Here is a 16,069-nt window from a genome sequence, read left to right as displayed (position 1 = left end):
CAGACAGCAGATTGGTGGAAATGATCAGCTGACAGAATCCAAGATGGCTGCGCCCATGCAGACACTTGGAGGGAAGTTTGGTTTGTAATCCATGTGGTAATGAAAACAGTAATGGCGGCGCCGGCCACTGGAGACAGGAGATGCCAGGCTGATAAGTGCACATCTAAACCACGCGGACACAGCGGAGGCTGCGGCTGACGTAATCGCCACTCTGACACTCTGCATGCAGAAACTCAGGGACGGCGGCGGAGGCCGCGGGAGACGCCATGCCAGATGTAATATGGCGCTACTGTGACAGCGTCTCAGAGAAACAGGAGAGGAGGCAGGAATGTGGACATCAGGATAACAGATGGGATCCGGTCCTGGAGCGCTGAGCCAGCCTTAGGAGGCATCTGATGGGTAAGTAATGGCGTCCAGATACCCGGATCGTGACAGCACCCCCCCCTTTAGGAGTGGCCCCAGGACACTTCTTTGGCTTCTGAGGAAACTTGGAATGGAATCTCCGGACCAAGGCAGGAGCATGGACATCAGAAGCATTGGTCCATGAGCGTTCCTCAGGACCGTAACCCTTCCAGTCAATAAGATATTGTAGTTGACCGTAACGGTGACGTGAGTCCAGGATCTTAGCCACTTTATACTCCACGCCTCGTTGAGTTTGGACTTTCGGAGTTGGAGGAAGTGAGGAATGAAACCGATTCAGGATCAGCGGTTTCAACAGGGAAACATGGAATGTCCTGGGTATTTTTAAGAAGGGAGGCAACTGGAGTCTGTAAGCAACAGGATTGATGACTTGTTCGATTTTAAAAGGGCCGATGTAGCGAGGTGCAAACTTCATACTGGGAACTCTTAACCTCAAATTCTTCGTGGATAACCATACCCGATCACCCACCTTGAGAGCAGGAACTGCTCTACGCTTCTTATCCGCAAACTTCTTGTACCTGAACGATGCCTTGAGCAGAGCTGATCGTACACTCTTCCAGTTATTTGCAAACTGATGCAAGGTGATATCCACTGCTGGAACAGAAGTTGCTGGAAGCGGTTGGAACTCAGGGACTTTAGGGTGGAATCCAAAGTTAGTGAAGAATGGTGTTGAAGAAGATGAGGAATGATACTGGTTGTTATGACAGAACTCGGCCCAGGGAAGTAATTGAACCCAGTCATCTTGAGAGGAAGACACATAGATGCGGAGGAAGGCCTCCAAGTCCTGATTCACCCTCTCAGTTTGACCATTGGTCTGAGGATGGTAAGCCGTGGAAAACTTTAGCTTGACTTGGAGGACTTGACATAAACTTCGCCAGAATTTGGCTGTGAATTGAACTCCTCGATCTGAGATAATTTCTTCAGGAAGACCGTGGAGTCGGAAGATCTCTTGTATGAATACTTGAGCCAACTTGGAAGCTGACGGAAGACCGGTGAGAGGAATGAAGTGTGCCATCTTGGTGAACCGGTCAACTACCACCCAGATGATATTGAACTTGTTGCACATGGGTAAGTCTGTAATGAAATCCATCGACAAATGGGTCCATGGTCGACGGGGAACGGATAGTGGAACCAGCTGCCCCGCAGGCGACTGGCGGGATACCTTATGTTGAGCACACTTTGGGTAAGATGCAATAAACTCCATGACGTCCTTTTTCAGAGTCGGCCACCAATAGGACCTAGAGATAAACTCCAGGGTTTTTTGGATACCTGTATGTCCGGCAAAACGGGAAGCATGGGCCCAATGCATGAGCGTCTTCCTTAGCATCGGCTTCACAAAACTTTTCCCTGATGGGGGCGTAGAGTCCATCTCTACCGTGGAGAATGCCAACGGATTTATAATAGGATGCTCGTCTGAAGACTCTGACTCATTTTCTTGCTCCCATGAGCGGGAAAGGGCATCAGCCCTGCGATTCTGAGAGCCCGGACAGAACTGGAGCTTAAAGTCGAACCTGGAAAAGAAAAGTGCCCATCTGGCCTGACGAGGATTGAGACATTGTGCGCCTTTCAGATATAAAAGATTCTTGTGGTCTGTAAGTATGGTAATGGAATGAGAAGCTCCCTCCAACAGATACCTCCACTCTTCTAGAGCGAGCTTGATGGCTAGCAACTCCTGGTCGCCAATGGCATAGTTGCGCTCAGCTGGGGAGAACTTTCGGGAGGAGAAACTGCAAGGGTGTAAATGACCATCTTTAGCCCTCTGAGATAACACTGCTCCTACTCCAACGGAGGAGGCATCCACCTCTAAGATGAAAGAGGAGTCGATGTCGGGCTGTTTCAGAACTGGTGCTGAAATGAACCGTTGTTTTAAAAGATGAAAGGCTTGCATAGCTTCTTCAGACCACTTGGCACCCTTCTTGGTAAAAGCAGTAATAGGCGCCACAATGGTGGAAAAGTCTCGTATAAACTTTCTGTAATAATTGGCGAACCCCAAGAACCTCTGGACCCCTTTGAGGGTCAAGGGTATCGGCCAATTTTGGATTGCTTGTAGTTTCTCAGGATCCATCTCTAGTCCGGAACCGGACACAATGTAACCTAGAAACGGAATGGACTTGACTTCAAAGACGCATTTCTCTAATTTGCAATAGAGATGATTGACACGGAGACGGGACAGAACCTCTTTTACCCAAAAACGATGTTCCTCTAAATTGTTGGCAAAAATTAGGATATTATCTAGATAGACCACGACATGACGGTATAAAATGTCTCTGAAGATCTCATTGACAAAATGCTGGAAGACAGCTGGAGCATTGCTCAATCCGAAGGGCATGACGAGGTACTCATAATGGCCGTCACGGGTGCTAAAGGCGGTCTTCCACTCGTCACCCTCACGGATCCGGATGAGATTGTATGCACCTCTCAAGTCCAGCTTTGTGAAGATGGTAGCTCCGCTAACTCTATCAAAGAGCTCAGTAATCAGGGGTAAAGGATAGCGGTTCTTAATGGTAATGTCGTTCAAACCTCTGTAGTCGATGCACGGCCGCAGACCACCATCTTTCTTCTTTACAAAAAAGAAGCCTGCGCCGGCTGGAGAAGAAGAAGGTCGAATGAACCCCTTTGCTAGGTTCTCTTTAATGTATTCCTCCATAGAATGCGTCTCAGGCAGAGACAACGGATAAGTTCGGCCTCGAGGTGGAACCTTCCCTGGAACGAGATCAATCGGGCAGTCCCATTCTCTATGAGGAGGAAGGATATCAGCAGAAGCTTTACTGAACACATCCGTGAAATCTTGATATGGAGGAGGTGGAACATCAGACGACCTGGGGGAGGAAGAACATACAGGCAATACTTTAAACAAACATGTCTCAGCACAGGAGGAACCCCATGCCAGAATTTGCGTAGTCGTCCAATCAATTGTAGGATTGTGAAGACGGAGCCATGGAAGGCCCAGGACCACAGGATGTGTGGCTCTTGGAATCACTAAAAGAGAAATAAGTTCGGAATGAAGAACTCCCACTCTCAGACGAACTGGTAGAGTCCTTAGAGAAATAACTGTATCGAAAATCTTGCTGCCATCCACGGCAGTTAAGGAGATGGACGAAGGAAGTCTCTCGGTGGGTAGGGACCACCGTTTAACATAGGCTTCGGTAATAAAGTTCCCAGCTGCTCCGGAATCAAGGAGGGCAATGACGTTCTGATAACGTTGAGCAACTTGAAGCGAGACTGGGAGATTACAATCTTGAGGAGATGGAGAGGAAATCATTACTCCTAGCCGGCCCTCTCCTTGGCGAGCTAGGATTTGGAGTTTCTCGGACGTTTGGGACAGGCATTAATGGTGTGAGACGGAGCTGCACAATAAAGACAGAGAGACTCGGAGAGACGTCTTCGGCGCTCAGCAGGAGTTAAACGGGAACGGCCAATTTGCATGGGCTCATCTTTAGATGGTGACAGTTGACGAGGAGGAGGAGCAGAAGATTTTGGAGCAGATGATCTTCCACGCTCAGTTGCTCTCTCTCTGAAACGCAAATCAACTTTCGTGCAGAGTGAGATTAGCTCATCTAACTTAGAAGGTAAGTCTCTGGTAGCTAACTCATCTTTAATACGCTCAGATAAGCCATGCCAGAATGCAGCATACAGGGCCTCGTCGTTCCATGCCAGTTCGGACGCCAGGATCTGGAACTGTATAAGATATTGTCCTACAGTGCGTGATCCCTGGCGTAAACGGAGAATTTCAGATGAAGCTGAAGTTACCCGACCTGGCTCGTCGAAGATACGCCTGAATGTTGACACGAATGCAGTGTAGGAGGATAGCAGGATGTCGGACCTCTCCCATAACGGTGATGCCCAGTCAAGGGCTGAGCCACTGAGAAGAGAGATAATGTAGGCAATTTTTGTACGGTCACTGGGGAAATTGCCAGGTTGTAGCTCAAACTGAATCTCACACTGGTTGAGAAATCCCCTGCAGAATCTTGGAGATCCGTCAAATTTTGCTGGCGTTGGAAGATGAAGACGTGGAGCAGAAATGGGTAAGGTGGGTGGGGTTATAGCTGGAGTCACTGTGGTTGACGCACCGGACGCGCCTGATCCACGGAGGGTTGTCTGAATCCCATCCAGCCGAGTAGAGAGATCCTGGAGACAGCGGATGATGTGGCCCTGTGCAGCCTCCTGATGATCAAGTCGGGCTGCCAGTTCTTGCATCGGCCTGGCCGCTTGATCCTGGTCTCCGGCTGGATTCATTAGGTCAGTGCTTACTGTCACAACTGAGGGTCTGAGTTGACGGGAGGCAACCTCAGTTGTAGGGGCTGAGATGTAACGGAACCTGGGAGATTGTATCAGACCCCTAGACATGTAAGTAACATGGAGAAGAACTGCCCGAAGGTGTGACCACGACAACCAGGATAAAAATCAATGATGTTTATTATGACAAACTCCGTAACACAGCAGCAAATAAGAAAACATAAAAGTCAGCAGGGCAATAATACAGTTCCTGGGTACTACAGGGTGGTAGGGACCACAGGGCTCTGGTAGTATGAGACAGTTGTAATAATCTTCTAGATGTAAAGTCCTTACCAGGCCCAACTGTAGCAATGGAAATAGCCCAGGATAGTACCAGCTGGTGTTCCAGGAAAAGCTGGGCTGCTGTGGGTAAAACGGCTGCTGTGGATACTGGCTGGAACCAGACTGATGTTGACACGGAGTGAATACTGGCTGGAACCAGTTAAATAATAAATGTAACTTGAGAGCGATGAAATATGGAATGATATGTAGAACTTGAGAGCGGTGAAATAATAATATCAATGGTGAATGGTAATCTGCAGAAAAGGGTACCGGCACTTTAAGAAGATCAGACCTCTGCTGGAAGTTGGAAGCTGTAAGCAGGTGGATCTGTGGCTGGAAACAGATGAGTCCAAATGGATGGAAGAGTCAGGCTACACCGCAGATGGAATGCTGGTGCGGGTCTCTGTAGTGGAAGGATTGAGGCAGGAGCTGGAACCTGGAAAACAATCACAGGAGAGAGACAAACTGGAACTAGGTTTGACAATCAAAGCACTGACGCCTTCCTTGCTCAGGCACAGCATATTTATACCTGCAACAAGGAAGGGATTGGCTAGGCAATTATGCAGATTAACAATACAGACAGCAGATTGGTGGAAATGATCAGCTGACAGAATCCAAGATGGCTGCGCCCATGCAGACACTTGGAGGGAAGTTTGGTTTGTAATCCATGTAATGAAAACAGTAATGGCGGCGCCGGCCACCGGAGACAGGAGATGCCAGGCTGATAAGTGTACATCTAAACCACGCGAACACAGCGGAGGCCGCGGCTGACGTAATCGCCACTCTGACACTCTGCATGCAGAAACTCAGGGACGACGGCAGAGGCCGCGGGAGACGCCATGCCAGATGTAATATGGCGCTACTGTGACAGCGTCTCAGAGAAACAGGAGAGGAGGCAGGAATGTGGACATCAGGATAACAGATGGGATCCGGTCCTGGAGCGCTGAGCCAGCCTTAGGAGGCATCTGATGGGTAAGTAATGGCGTCCAGATACCCGGATCGTGACAAGTCTCTTTTAAGACTGGGTGAATATACATCTTCCTCAAGACGACCGCTTCATCTTGTGATCTGCAGAGCTATGTCAAACATAGTTCCGTTTTCCGGCTGTCCAGGGTGCATTCAGCGCAGTGGGTGGAGTCAGTAATGGGCGGTTACTGACAGTAAGTGCGAATTCCCATAATTGGCCAGATCCCATGTGACCTAAACATACATTCTGTGACTGAGGCGGGGGCGCAAGGCAGGGTGAGGGCTTTCGTACATGTGGCATAGCGGTGGGATAATCCTAGGTGGCTTTTCGGTCACCTGATTGGAGAAGCCGAGTTAGGAGAGGATTAACTGCAGCGCAGGAGAACGCACAAGATGGTAGACTTCAGCGGAATGTCTAAGGACGATTGGTAGATCGTGTATCAGGAGATGGGTGTGGATATCCCTTTCAACGAGTCCAGAAGTGTCATGAGGGCGGCACTTGTGAGCTGGGAGGTGTCCCCACCCTCTCTACTAGCAGCAGCCATGTTTCATAACTAGCAGGACTGGAGGTCCAACGTCCTGGGGATGGGGAGGGAGGTGACATGGATACCTTAGCAGATCGGCTAGTGGAATTCGGAGAAAGGGCAATGGAGCAAGAGTGCTTGATCATCACCTCACTTTCCAATATCACTGCCGGGCTCTGGTGACTGTGTGCAGCCTGTTCTGTCCCCAGCAGTAGCGGAAGAGCCAGTGCTCCCACCTGAGGCAAAAGCACCTCCAAGTCAGGTCTCCGGAGCATGCAGGAAAGACTGGGCACACTTAGCCCCAGAATACAGCCCGTGGCTTCAGCTGCGTCACTAGGCTGCAGCAGTGAACGGTGCCCGGAGTGAGCGGCTTTAAGGGCAGTAGGAGACTCAATAGATTGGGTCTTGGTCCCAGCAGCGGCACAGAGCTATCAGGTAGGGTAGATAAGAAAATCACTTAGTAATGAGAGCTCCAGAAAGCACGTCTGGATGGACCATGCCCCTCTTATTTATTATTTTATATACTAACAGGGGTGACCGGTGTGTTACATCCCTGCAAAGGCGGATCCAGTCTCTCTCATTAAACTCTGCTGTCTACCCTGCACTCTGACTCGGATGTTCACTGCTGCCAGTAGCACATGTATGAGAAGCAGAAGTATGGCGGCAGCTGTATAGATCCTGATATGTAATTCTCTGTATCATACTTACTGTACACACATCATCCTTATTACTATTGTGAATATAGAGGTAAGACACTGATGATGGGGGTGTAAGAGTGGATTTTAACCTAGCAGACGATGATGATTGCAGTGTATTATATGGTGTATTGCATGTAAAATACCTTGTTCCACACCTACTCTACTGTAGCAATATACCTTATATAAGGGTGAGTAACACATGTACAGGCTTACCAGCGTATGAGCACATGCTTAAAGGAATGCTACCTTACCAATGCTTCCAGGAGTAACGTTAGGAGACATTATTATAAAGCCTTCATTAAAAGATATTTTATTATACACACACATTTACAATTAAGTGTCCCAGACAGTCATCTTCTAATGTTTACAATATTAATATTGTTACTGAAAATTTCACATTTCCACAATGTGTTTTATTTCCAGCAGATGGACACACAAGCAGGAATATCTCAGAAGGACATCTAATGTTATCCCCGGATTGTGAAATAAAAGATAATGACAGCAGACAGGATTCTCCAGGAGATAACCCCATTACCCCAATTATACATCCAGCTCTATCAGCTGATCCCCCTGATCCTGGGAAATGTTCTCCTGATCACTCTGATATTGGAGCATCTGTTACAGCTCTGACATTAGATATAGAGTTTCCCTGTTCTGTAGATGCCAAATGTTTTACACAGAACACAAAGCTTATTACCCATCAGCCAGCTAAGGCAGGTGAGAAGCCATTTCCATGTTCTGAGTGTGGAAAATGTTTTACATACAAATCAGCTCTTGTTACACATCTGAGAAGACACACAGGTGAGAAGCCATTTTCGTGCTCTGAGTGCGGGAAATGTTTTACCCGGAAATCACAACTTGTTACACATCAGAGAAGTCACACAGGTGAGAAGCCATTTACATGTTCTGAGTGTGGGAAATGTTTTGCACATAAATCATATCTTATTAAACATCAGAGAAGTCACACAGGTGAGAAGCCATTTTCTTGCTCTGAGTGTGGGAAATGTTTTACACAAAAATCACATCTTGTTAGACATCAGCGAAGTCACACAGGTGAGAATCCATTTCCATGCTTTGAGTGTGGGAAAGGTTTTGCAGACAAATCAGCTCTTGTTATACATCACAGAAATCACACAGGTGAGAAGCCATTTCCATGTGCTGAGTGTGGGAAATGTTTTGCACAGAAATCAGATCTTGTTAGTCATAACCGAAGTCACACAGGTGAGAAGCCAATTTCTTGCTCTGAGTGTGGGAAATGTTTTACCCGGCAATCACAACTTGTTAGACATCAGCGAAGTCACACAGGTGAGAGGCCATTTCCATGTCCTGAGTGTGGGAAATGTTTTGCACGGAAATCACAACTTGTTATACATCAGAGAAGTCACACAGGTGAGAAGCCATTTCCATGTTCTGAGTGTTGGAAATGTTTTGCACACAAATCAGATCTTGTTTTTCATCAGAGAAATCACACAGGTGAGAAGCCATTTTCTTGCTCTGAGTGCGCAAAATGTTATACTCAGAAATCACAACTTGTTAGACATCAGAGAAGTCACACAGGTGAGAATCCAATTACTTGCTCTGAGTGTGGGAAATGTTTTACACGGAAATCACAACTTGTTAAACATCAGCGAAGTCACACAGATGAGAAGCCATTTCCATGTTCTGAGTGTGGGAAATGTTTTGCACATAAATCATATCTTATTAAACATCAGAGAAGTCACACAGGTGAGAAGCCATTTTCTTGCTCTGAGTGTGGGAATTGTTTTACACAAAAATCACATTTTGTTAGACATCAGCGAAGTCACACAGGTGAGAATCCATTTCCATGCTTTGAGTGTGGGAAAGGTTTTGCAGACAAATCAGCTCTTGTTATACATCACAGAAGTCACACAGGTGAGAAGCTATTTTCTTGCACCGAGTGTGGGAAATGTTTTACACAAAAATCACATCTTGTTAGACATCAGCGAAGTCACACAGGTGAGAAGCCATTTCCATGTGCTGAGTGCGGGAAATGTTTTGCACGGAAATCACAACTTGTTATACATCAGAGAAGTCACACAGGTGAGAAGCCATTTCCATGCTTTGAGTGTGGGAAAGGTTTTGCAGACAAATCAGCTCTTGTTATACATCACAGAAATCACACAGGTGAGAAGCCATTTCCATGTGCTGAGTGTGGGAAATGTTTTACACGGAAATCACAACTTGTTACACACCAGAGAAGACACACAGGTGAGAAGCCATTTTAATCTTCTGGAGTATACTTATCATTGCCATGCGATGTTCTTCAAGGTTCTTATCCTACCTCCTGTGCTTTTTTCAATATACATGCTACCACTGGGTATAATAATCAGATGTCATGCCCTCATCTACCACTGCTATGCAGATGATCTGTCTTTTGCTCCAGATACTGAAAACCCAGTACCAATCCTAAATGTCTAGCTGAGCTCCAGGTGTGGGTGATGCCAGTTGGCTGTGACTCAGTCCTGGTGAAACAGGTTCTTATGGTAGAAGCTCATCATCAAAGGGCAGGGATACAGCTCAGCTTCGTAAACCAGACTTACGGTTGGGGGTTCAGAGTTACAAAATGCTGATCATGTGCGGAATCTTGGTGTCCTGGATGGTGGAGTGACACTTAGACATAAGGTATCTGCCACAATCAGATCCTCATCTGAGGAACATAGCCAGACTCCAGCACTTATTTCCCTCAGAAGATCTACCTACAGTCATACATGCACTTGTATCATCACACATAGACTACTGCAATGTCCTCTACCTGGGTCTCCCAGCAAAAGAATTGCACCGGTTGTAGCTTGTACAGAATACAGCAGCCAGGCTGTTACCTAACCAGCCCGTTCCTGCCACATTGCACCCATTCTATGCTCCCTTCACCGGCTGCCTGTAAGATGGTGACTCTGGGCCTAATTCAGGTTTGATCGCAGTGCGTGATCCAAACGGAATTATTCAGAAAAAGTTGCGGGCGCATCCACCCGCGTTTTCTGCGGATGGGCCACAGAAAATGCGATTGCCTGTCAGGCAGAGGCAGTCACTGGGGTGGCAGGGAATGCTCTGTTTCCAGGGAGGAGACGGATCAGTGTGGGGGCAGTGTGGCACGAACGGAGGGCAGAGGAGGACAAATGGGCATGATCACGGTGGCTTTGTGACATCAGATGCAGCCGCCGTGATTGAGGAGAATGCGGCGGGCCTCCTGCGGCAGCACAAGGCTTCACTAATTTCTACGATGAAGCAGAAATTGTGAGGCAATTGCAATTTCTGCTTCATCAAGGGGGGAGGCGGTGGTCAGAATGTTGGGTGGCCTTGCCCTGCGATGGGCGGCCCCTAGCGCTCAAGGAAAAGTATTGCAAATTTGACTAATTAGCAGCGTCTGCAATCCTTACTGAATTAGGCCCTCTATTAAATAATTTACTGACTCCCAGCCTTGCATGACCATGGTACCAGAAGCAGCTTCTGCCTCCATACTGCCCGGGTTTCTTCCATCTGTTGATGAAGGACTGTTAGCCGTACCATAGATTCCCAAGCAGTGCTTAGATGTCAGGGGAGACGGTGGGTGGCAGTAGTGCAGTAGCGGGGGCTGCTGGAGGCAGTGGGTAATGTTCCCAAGCAGCGCTGAGGAGGGAGACAGGGCAGGGGGCAGTAGTGGGAGCTGCTGGACACATTGTCTATGTGGGTAAACATCAAGCAGGGCTGAAGTGTCAAAGCGGAAAGACAGGGCAGGTGGTAGTAGTGGGGGGAGACACTGGGTGGATAGCAGTAGTGGGGGGAGACGGGTAGCAGTGGTGGGGGAGACAGGGTAGGTGGCAGTAGGTGGGGAAACAAGGTAGGTAGCAGTAGTGGGGTGGCAGTAGTGGGTGGGAGACAGGGCGAGTGGCCGCAGTGTAGTACCAGGGGCTGCTGGAGACAGTAAAGAGGTGTATGTGTTCCGCACAGAATCAGTTGATAGACTTAATGATTATTATTCTTTCTAATTAATCCCTTGTATGTGTTACTGTTATTTGCTGTGTCAGCCTTTATGTGTGTTCTTTGTAATAATCCTGAAAGTAGTGCTGCTACCGATCTCATCATTTGTAGTGTAAAGAGACAGGGTGGGTGGCAGTACTGGAAGAAGACAGCTGGGGGCAGTAGGGGGAGACAGGGTGGTGGCAATAGTGGGGGAAAGAGGTTGGGGGAACAGGGTGAGAGGCAGTAGTGGGGGGAGGCAGGGTGGGGGGAGACAGGGTGGGTGGCAGTAGTGGAAGGAGACAGTGCGGTGGCAGTAGTGGGGGAAAGAGGTTGGGGAGAGACAGGGTGGGTGGCAGTAGTGGAAGGAGACAGGGCGGTGGCAGTAGTGGGGGAAAGAGGTTGGGGGGACAGGGTGGGAGGCAGTAGTGGGGGGAGACTGGGCGAATGAAATTTAGTGGAGGGAGGCAGGGCGGTGACATTTGTGGAGGGTGGCAGTAGTGGGGGGAGACAGGGTGGGTGGCAGTACTGGGGCGAGACGGTGGGTGGCAGTAGTGGGGGGAGACTGGGCAGATGGCCGCAGTACAGTACCAGGGGCTGCTGGAGGCAGTAAAGAGGTGTATGGGTCCCGCACAGAACCAGTTGATAATTAGACTTAATGATGATTATGCTTCCTTATTTCTAATTAATCCCTTGTATGTGTGACTGTTATTTGCTGTGTCAGCCTTTATGTGTGTTCTGTGTAATAATCCTGAAAGTAGTGCTGCTACCGATCTCATCATTTGTAGTAACTTGGAAAAGATGAGATATGAGGTGCACTCTGGAAGCTTATAGGGGGTTAATCAGAGATGATCGCAGATGTGACATCATGCAGCCCCTGGAAAATGGTCCTGTCCCACCCACGTTCACGTCCCAGGGATGCGGCCACAATGAGTGTGTCTGCGCGGCCGCTGTGCATGTGCATATTGCCACCACCAGCAAACTGCTGTGGGCCGCTATTGCGGCTGGGTCTGAATGACCCCCATAGGCTGTTGTGCAGAGCAAAGTATTTTTTAAGTTTAAAATATAGACAAAAATATTGGTATTAAAGATATGAAAAAAAGTTATTTAAAAACAAAAGATTTCCGGTGTAATTGTGGCTATGTCCAATTTTGACAGCTCATTTGAATAGTGGGATGATATTATGGGGGGAAGGGGGTGGTCTCTGTGTAATTAATTTTATAATTTGTTGGTTTTAAATAAATTGTCTATTCAAATGTTCTGTTTTTTTCTTTTACTTTGTGATAAACTGTTTTTAAAGTAAACCGATGGACGATAAGTCAGTTGAGCAGTTTCCTCAATGTTACGCTACGTGTAGCGCCACTTAGCGTACCTTTTGAGCGTTGTGACGCTCTCGTGTTACCTTGGTGAATTTATATGGCTACAGCAATATAACATACTTAAACCTTAGTATAGTGTCGGAAGTGTCCCTGACACTTCGCCAGATTTACAAAATAACTTAGTCGAGACAGATGGGTAAATTAGGATTAAAGGTCCAACCCAATAACCATATATATTAGTCCCTAGCGGACACAAAGGGATAACAATGCTGCACTGTAGCAACACAATACAATTCAAAGATACAGTAATACGTACAATAATATACAACAGACGGGAAATAAATGCAAGTACAATTAGCAATACAACTATACCAATACAATAGGATCAGTTACCTTCATACATACGCTGCGCCACCAGATTCCAGGCCTCCGTCGTCTTACAAGATGACCTCTGAGAAAGGTGACTGAAACCTGGGCCAGGTGCGTCCTTTTATACAGTGTTCCAATAACAGTACAATGGGGAATGTAAGATCTTCCATTGGTCCAGGGGCGGGACATATTCAGTACACCGTGGGTCATTGGTCAGCTGGAACACTGAGTGACACCTAATCTTGTGATGTGATTACAGGTTACTTCTGGGCTCCCACCTAAAGACCAGTTCAAACCGACCACAGTATCATACAGTAATATACATGAATCTGGTATCTCTAATAACTTGTTGCCGCTATATGTGACAATATCCTCGCAACCACCGAATTATTACTTATGTGACCCTGAACAATTTCATCCCACACACGGTATCCATACACGGTGTCCTTAATATTTAATGGAACAATACCTATATACATATATATATATATACATATATACACACACACACACACACACACACAGAGTTAACCAGTTGTGTAAAGGCTATGTATAACTCATTGTGTAGGGGACAGGTCAGTGCTGTGTAAACCATAAAGCCAGAATACATATGACATATCACTCTTAATACAAGTATCAATATCTGGTCTGTATTTTATTGAATATAAATACACAGGATTCTGGTGTGCATGAATGTGTGTTAAGCACACAATGAAGAATCTGCGTATCTTTAGCTATTGTATCGTATCTGGCTTCTTGTTTGTTAGAGCAACACGGGACCAAGACGCAATTGTTCGTGTTAGCAATTGGGGTAAACAACGGTATTTACACATTCACTCAGTCCAAGGTCTATCTTCCATGGAAACAATGGCTGTTTGGACAGAGCAATCTGATACTGTATGTTACACACTATAGGAATTTGTATTTCTGGCTGTAATACATTTGAGTGTATGTAAGAAATATTTGCTATTTTGTTACAGTATATTTATTAACAAATGCATCTTCTACCGTAATGCGCGCAGAATAACTTGCCATTACGGTCATTCGCGCCCCCTACCGTATTAGCCATTAGCATGCGTATTTGATGCAGGCATCATAGACGCATCCACTGGTAAATTCCATAGTGCAGCGGTTCCCAAACTTTTTAAAATCACGGTACCCTAGAGTATCAGAATTTTTTTCATGGCACCCCTAAGCCAATACTTTTTTATTGAAAAATTTATAAGGAAATATTAAATTAAGTAAATTGTCTTTATAGGTCATCCTTAGGGTAACTTATGTGGTGAGGGACAAGATTTGCTTCTGATTGTCAATATATTTTATGATTGGCAGCCATTGACACTGGTTTTGCTTTTTACATTGACCATGCAGAATTTAAATTGGTTCTGGACCACCAACCCGAGGCACCCCTGCAAGTGTTCTGAGGCACCCCAGGGTGCCACGGCACACAGTTTGGGAACCACTGCCATAGTATATTCTAAATATTGAAATATGCAATTTGACTTCAACAACTTGTAGGTGAATTAGGGTTGTTGGATTTTTTTATAAAAAAAACTTACCTTAAGGGGGTTACTGAAAGGGGAGATGTGTGCTGAGCGATCTTAACACAGACCGCTCAGCACACATCTCTCTCCCCGCTCAGCACAGCGCGATGTGAACGGTGAAGTGAGCGACTCGCTAGATTGAGCCTGCAAGCAGGCTCAATCTAGCGCCGGAGATGCGCGGGGCCGCGCATCGCTATCGCTGGGGGGCATACACACGGCAGATCCGTGCTTAAAATCTAAGCAATCTAGCAAGATTGCTTAGATTTTAAGCACGGATCTCTCCGTGTGTACCCCCCTTTACCCTTACCTGGAAATGTCCATGTATGAAGGTATGGGAGATACCTGCTTCAGTTCCTTCTACTTACATTTGAGAGGTCCGGTTGTTTTGGGGGAATTAGCAGCAAATAGTAAATGATACATTGTCTCCATAATGTCTCGCTGACACTCAGATTTTTACACAAATATGTTACACAAAATGACATTTGCATTAACAACCATTAATTTAACAAGAAAAACAACACAATTTTAAAAACTCAAAACTTTATATATAAAAAGTAGAAGAAAATCACCAATTCTGGTCTGGATTCAGTGACTCTATCAGGAGAACAAGAGCCTTTTTAGCAAGGACTATGACAACAGTAACCAGTAGAGGAATCAGGCGTATCCCATAGAATATCAGTGCTGCCACCATACATTGGGGAGAGAAGATAAAGTGCAGATTTCTGAACAGTGCTCTTAGAAGGAACACAAGAAGAGCATAGATCACAATGATCAGAAGTCCGGGACAATGAGGTCAAGAAACCAACGCTGTGGTACTAATGACCTCAATACAGGTCACTTGGAGCAAGAGACTGGGGTAAGGGCAACAACAATTTTTCAAACAGCTAAAAAAAAGTGTTTGAAAAAAAATTAATTATAAATTTAAAAAATGAGGATGGTCCAGTACAGAGGACTGTGTACTCAGCATGTCTAAGTACATACCACTGTGCGACGCGCTGGAATGGGAGGAGGGGGTGGCTGTATGGGTCCCGGTGTAAAACAGCTCATCTGTTGAGGGCTTCCCGGCACATAATGCATGGGTTGGTGATGTGAGTGGGGGCACACATGGGAGACAGCTCCTGGCAGGTGGTGTTATCTCACACGCCTCATCAAGAGATTCTTCATTTGCGCATGATGTAGCATCAAGAACCAGACGCTTTTAGATCTTTTGATCCTCATTCATCAGTCACATCTCCGCAGCGATGTAATTGCCAAAAGTTTGCTCCAAGGGGGTAATTCTGAGTTGATCGCAGCATCAAGTTTTTTAGCAATTGGGCAAAACCATGTGTACTGCAGGGGGGACAGATATAACATTTGCAGAGAGAGTTAGATTTGGTTGGGTTATTTTGTTTCTGTGCAGGGTAAATACTGGCTGCTTTATTTTTACACTGCAATTTAGATTTCAGTTTGAATACACCCCACCCAAATCTAACTCTCTCTGCACATGTTATATCTGTCCCCCCTGCAGTGCACATGGTTTTGCCCAACTGCTAACAAATTTGATGCTGCGATCAACTCAGAATTACCCCCCCAAGTCCGGGAGCCTATTAAGAACCTCCTCAGCGAGAGTAAAAAACTGTTGTGAGCTGGGCAGAAATGGGTTTCTGGATGACCTCCACTGTGTCAGGGGTCATGGCTGTGGGGTTGGGTCATCCACTTCAGTTGCCTCGCTCATGGAA

General features: G+C 46.5%; 1 protein-coding gene across 2 annotated transcripts in view; it reads left to right on the top strand.

Moving 5' to 3' along the window:
- LOC134984904 (oocyte zinc finger protein XlCOF6-like) overlaps positions 1 to 10,929 on the top strand; it is a 76,868-nt gene extending 65,939 nt beyond the window's left edge. The window contains exon 6 of one of the 2 annotated variants that reach the window (XM_063950375.1): positions 7,589 to 10,929. In XM_063950375.1, coding sequence (XP_063806445.1) covers positions 7,589 to 9,411 — 1,823 coding nt within the window. In that variant the 3' untranslated portion in view covers positions 9,412 to 10,929. The remainder of the gene's footprint in view (positions 1 to 7,588) is intronic. The other variant, XM_063950376.1, reaches the window with a different exon arrangement.
- Positions 10,930 to 16,069: the final 5,140 nt, after the last annotated feature.

The sequence above is a fragment of the Pseudophryne corroboree genome (assembly GCF_028390025.1).
Source record: "Pseudophryne corroboree isolate aPseCor3 chromosome 3 unlocalized genomic scaffold, aPseCor3.hap2 SUPER_3_unloc_90, whole genome shotgun sequence".
Taxonomy (NCBI): domain Eukaryota; kingdom Metazoa; phylum Chordata; class Amphibia; order Anura; family Myobatrachidae; genus Pseudophryne; species Pseudophryne corroboree.
This window is presented reverse-complemented; position numbering and strand designations above follow the sequence as displayed.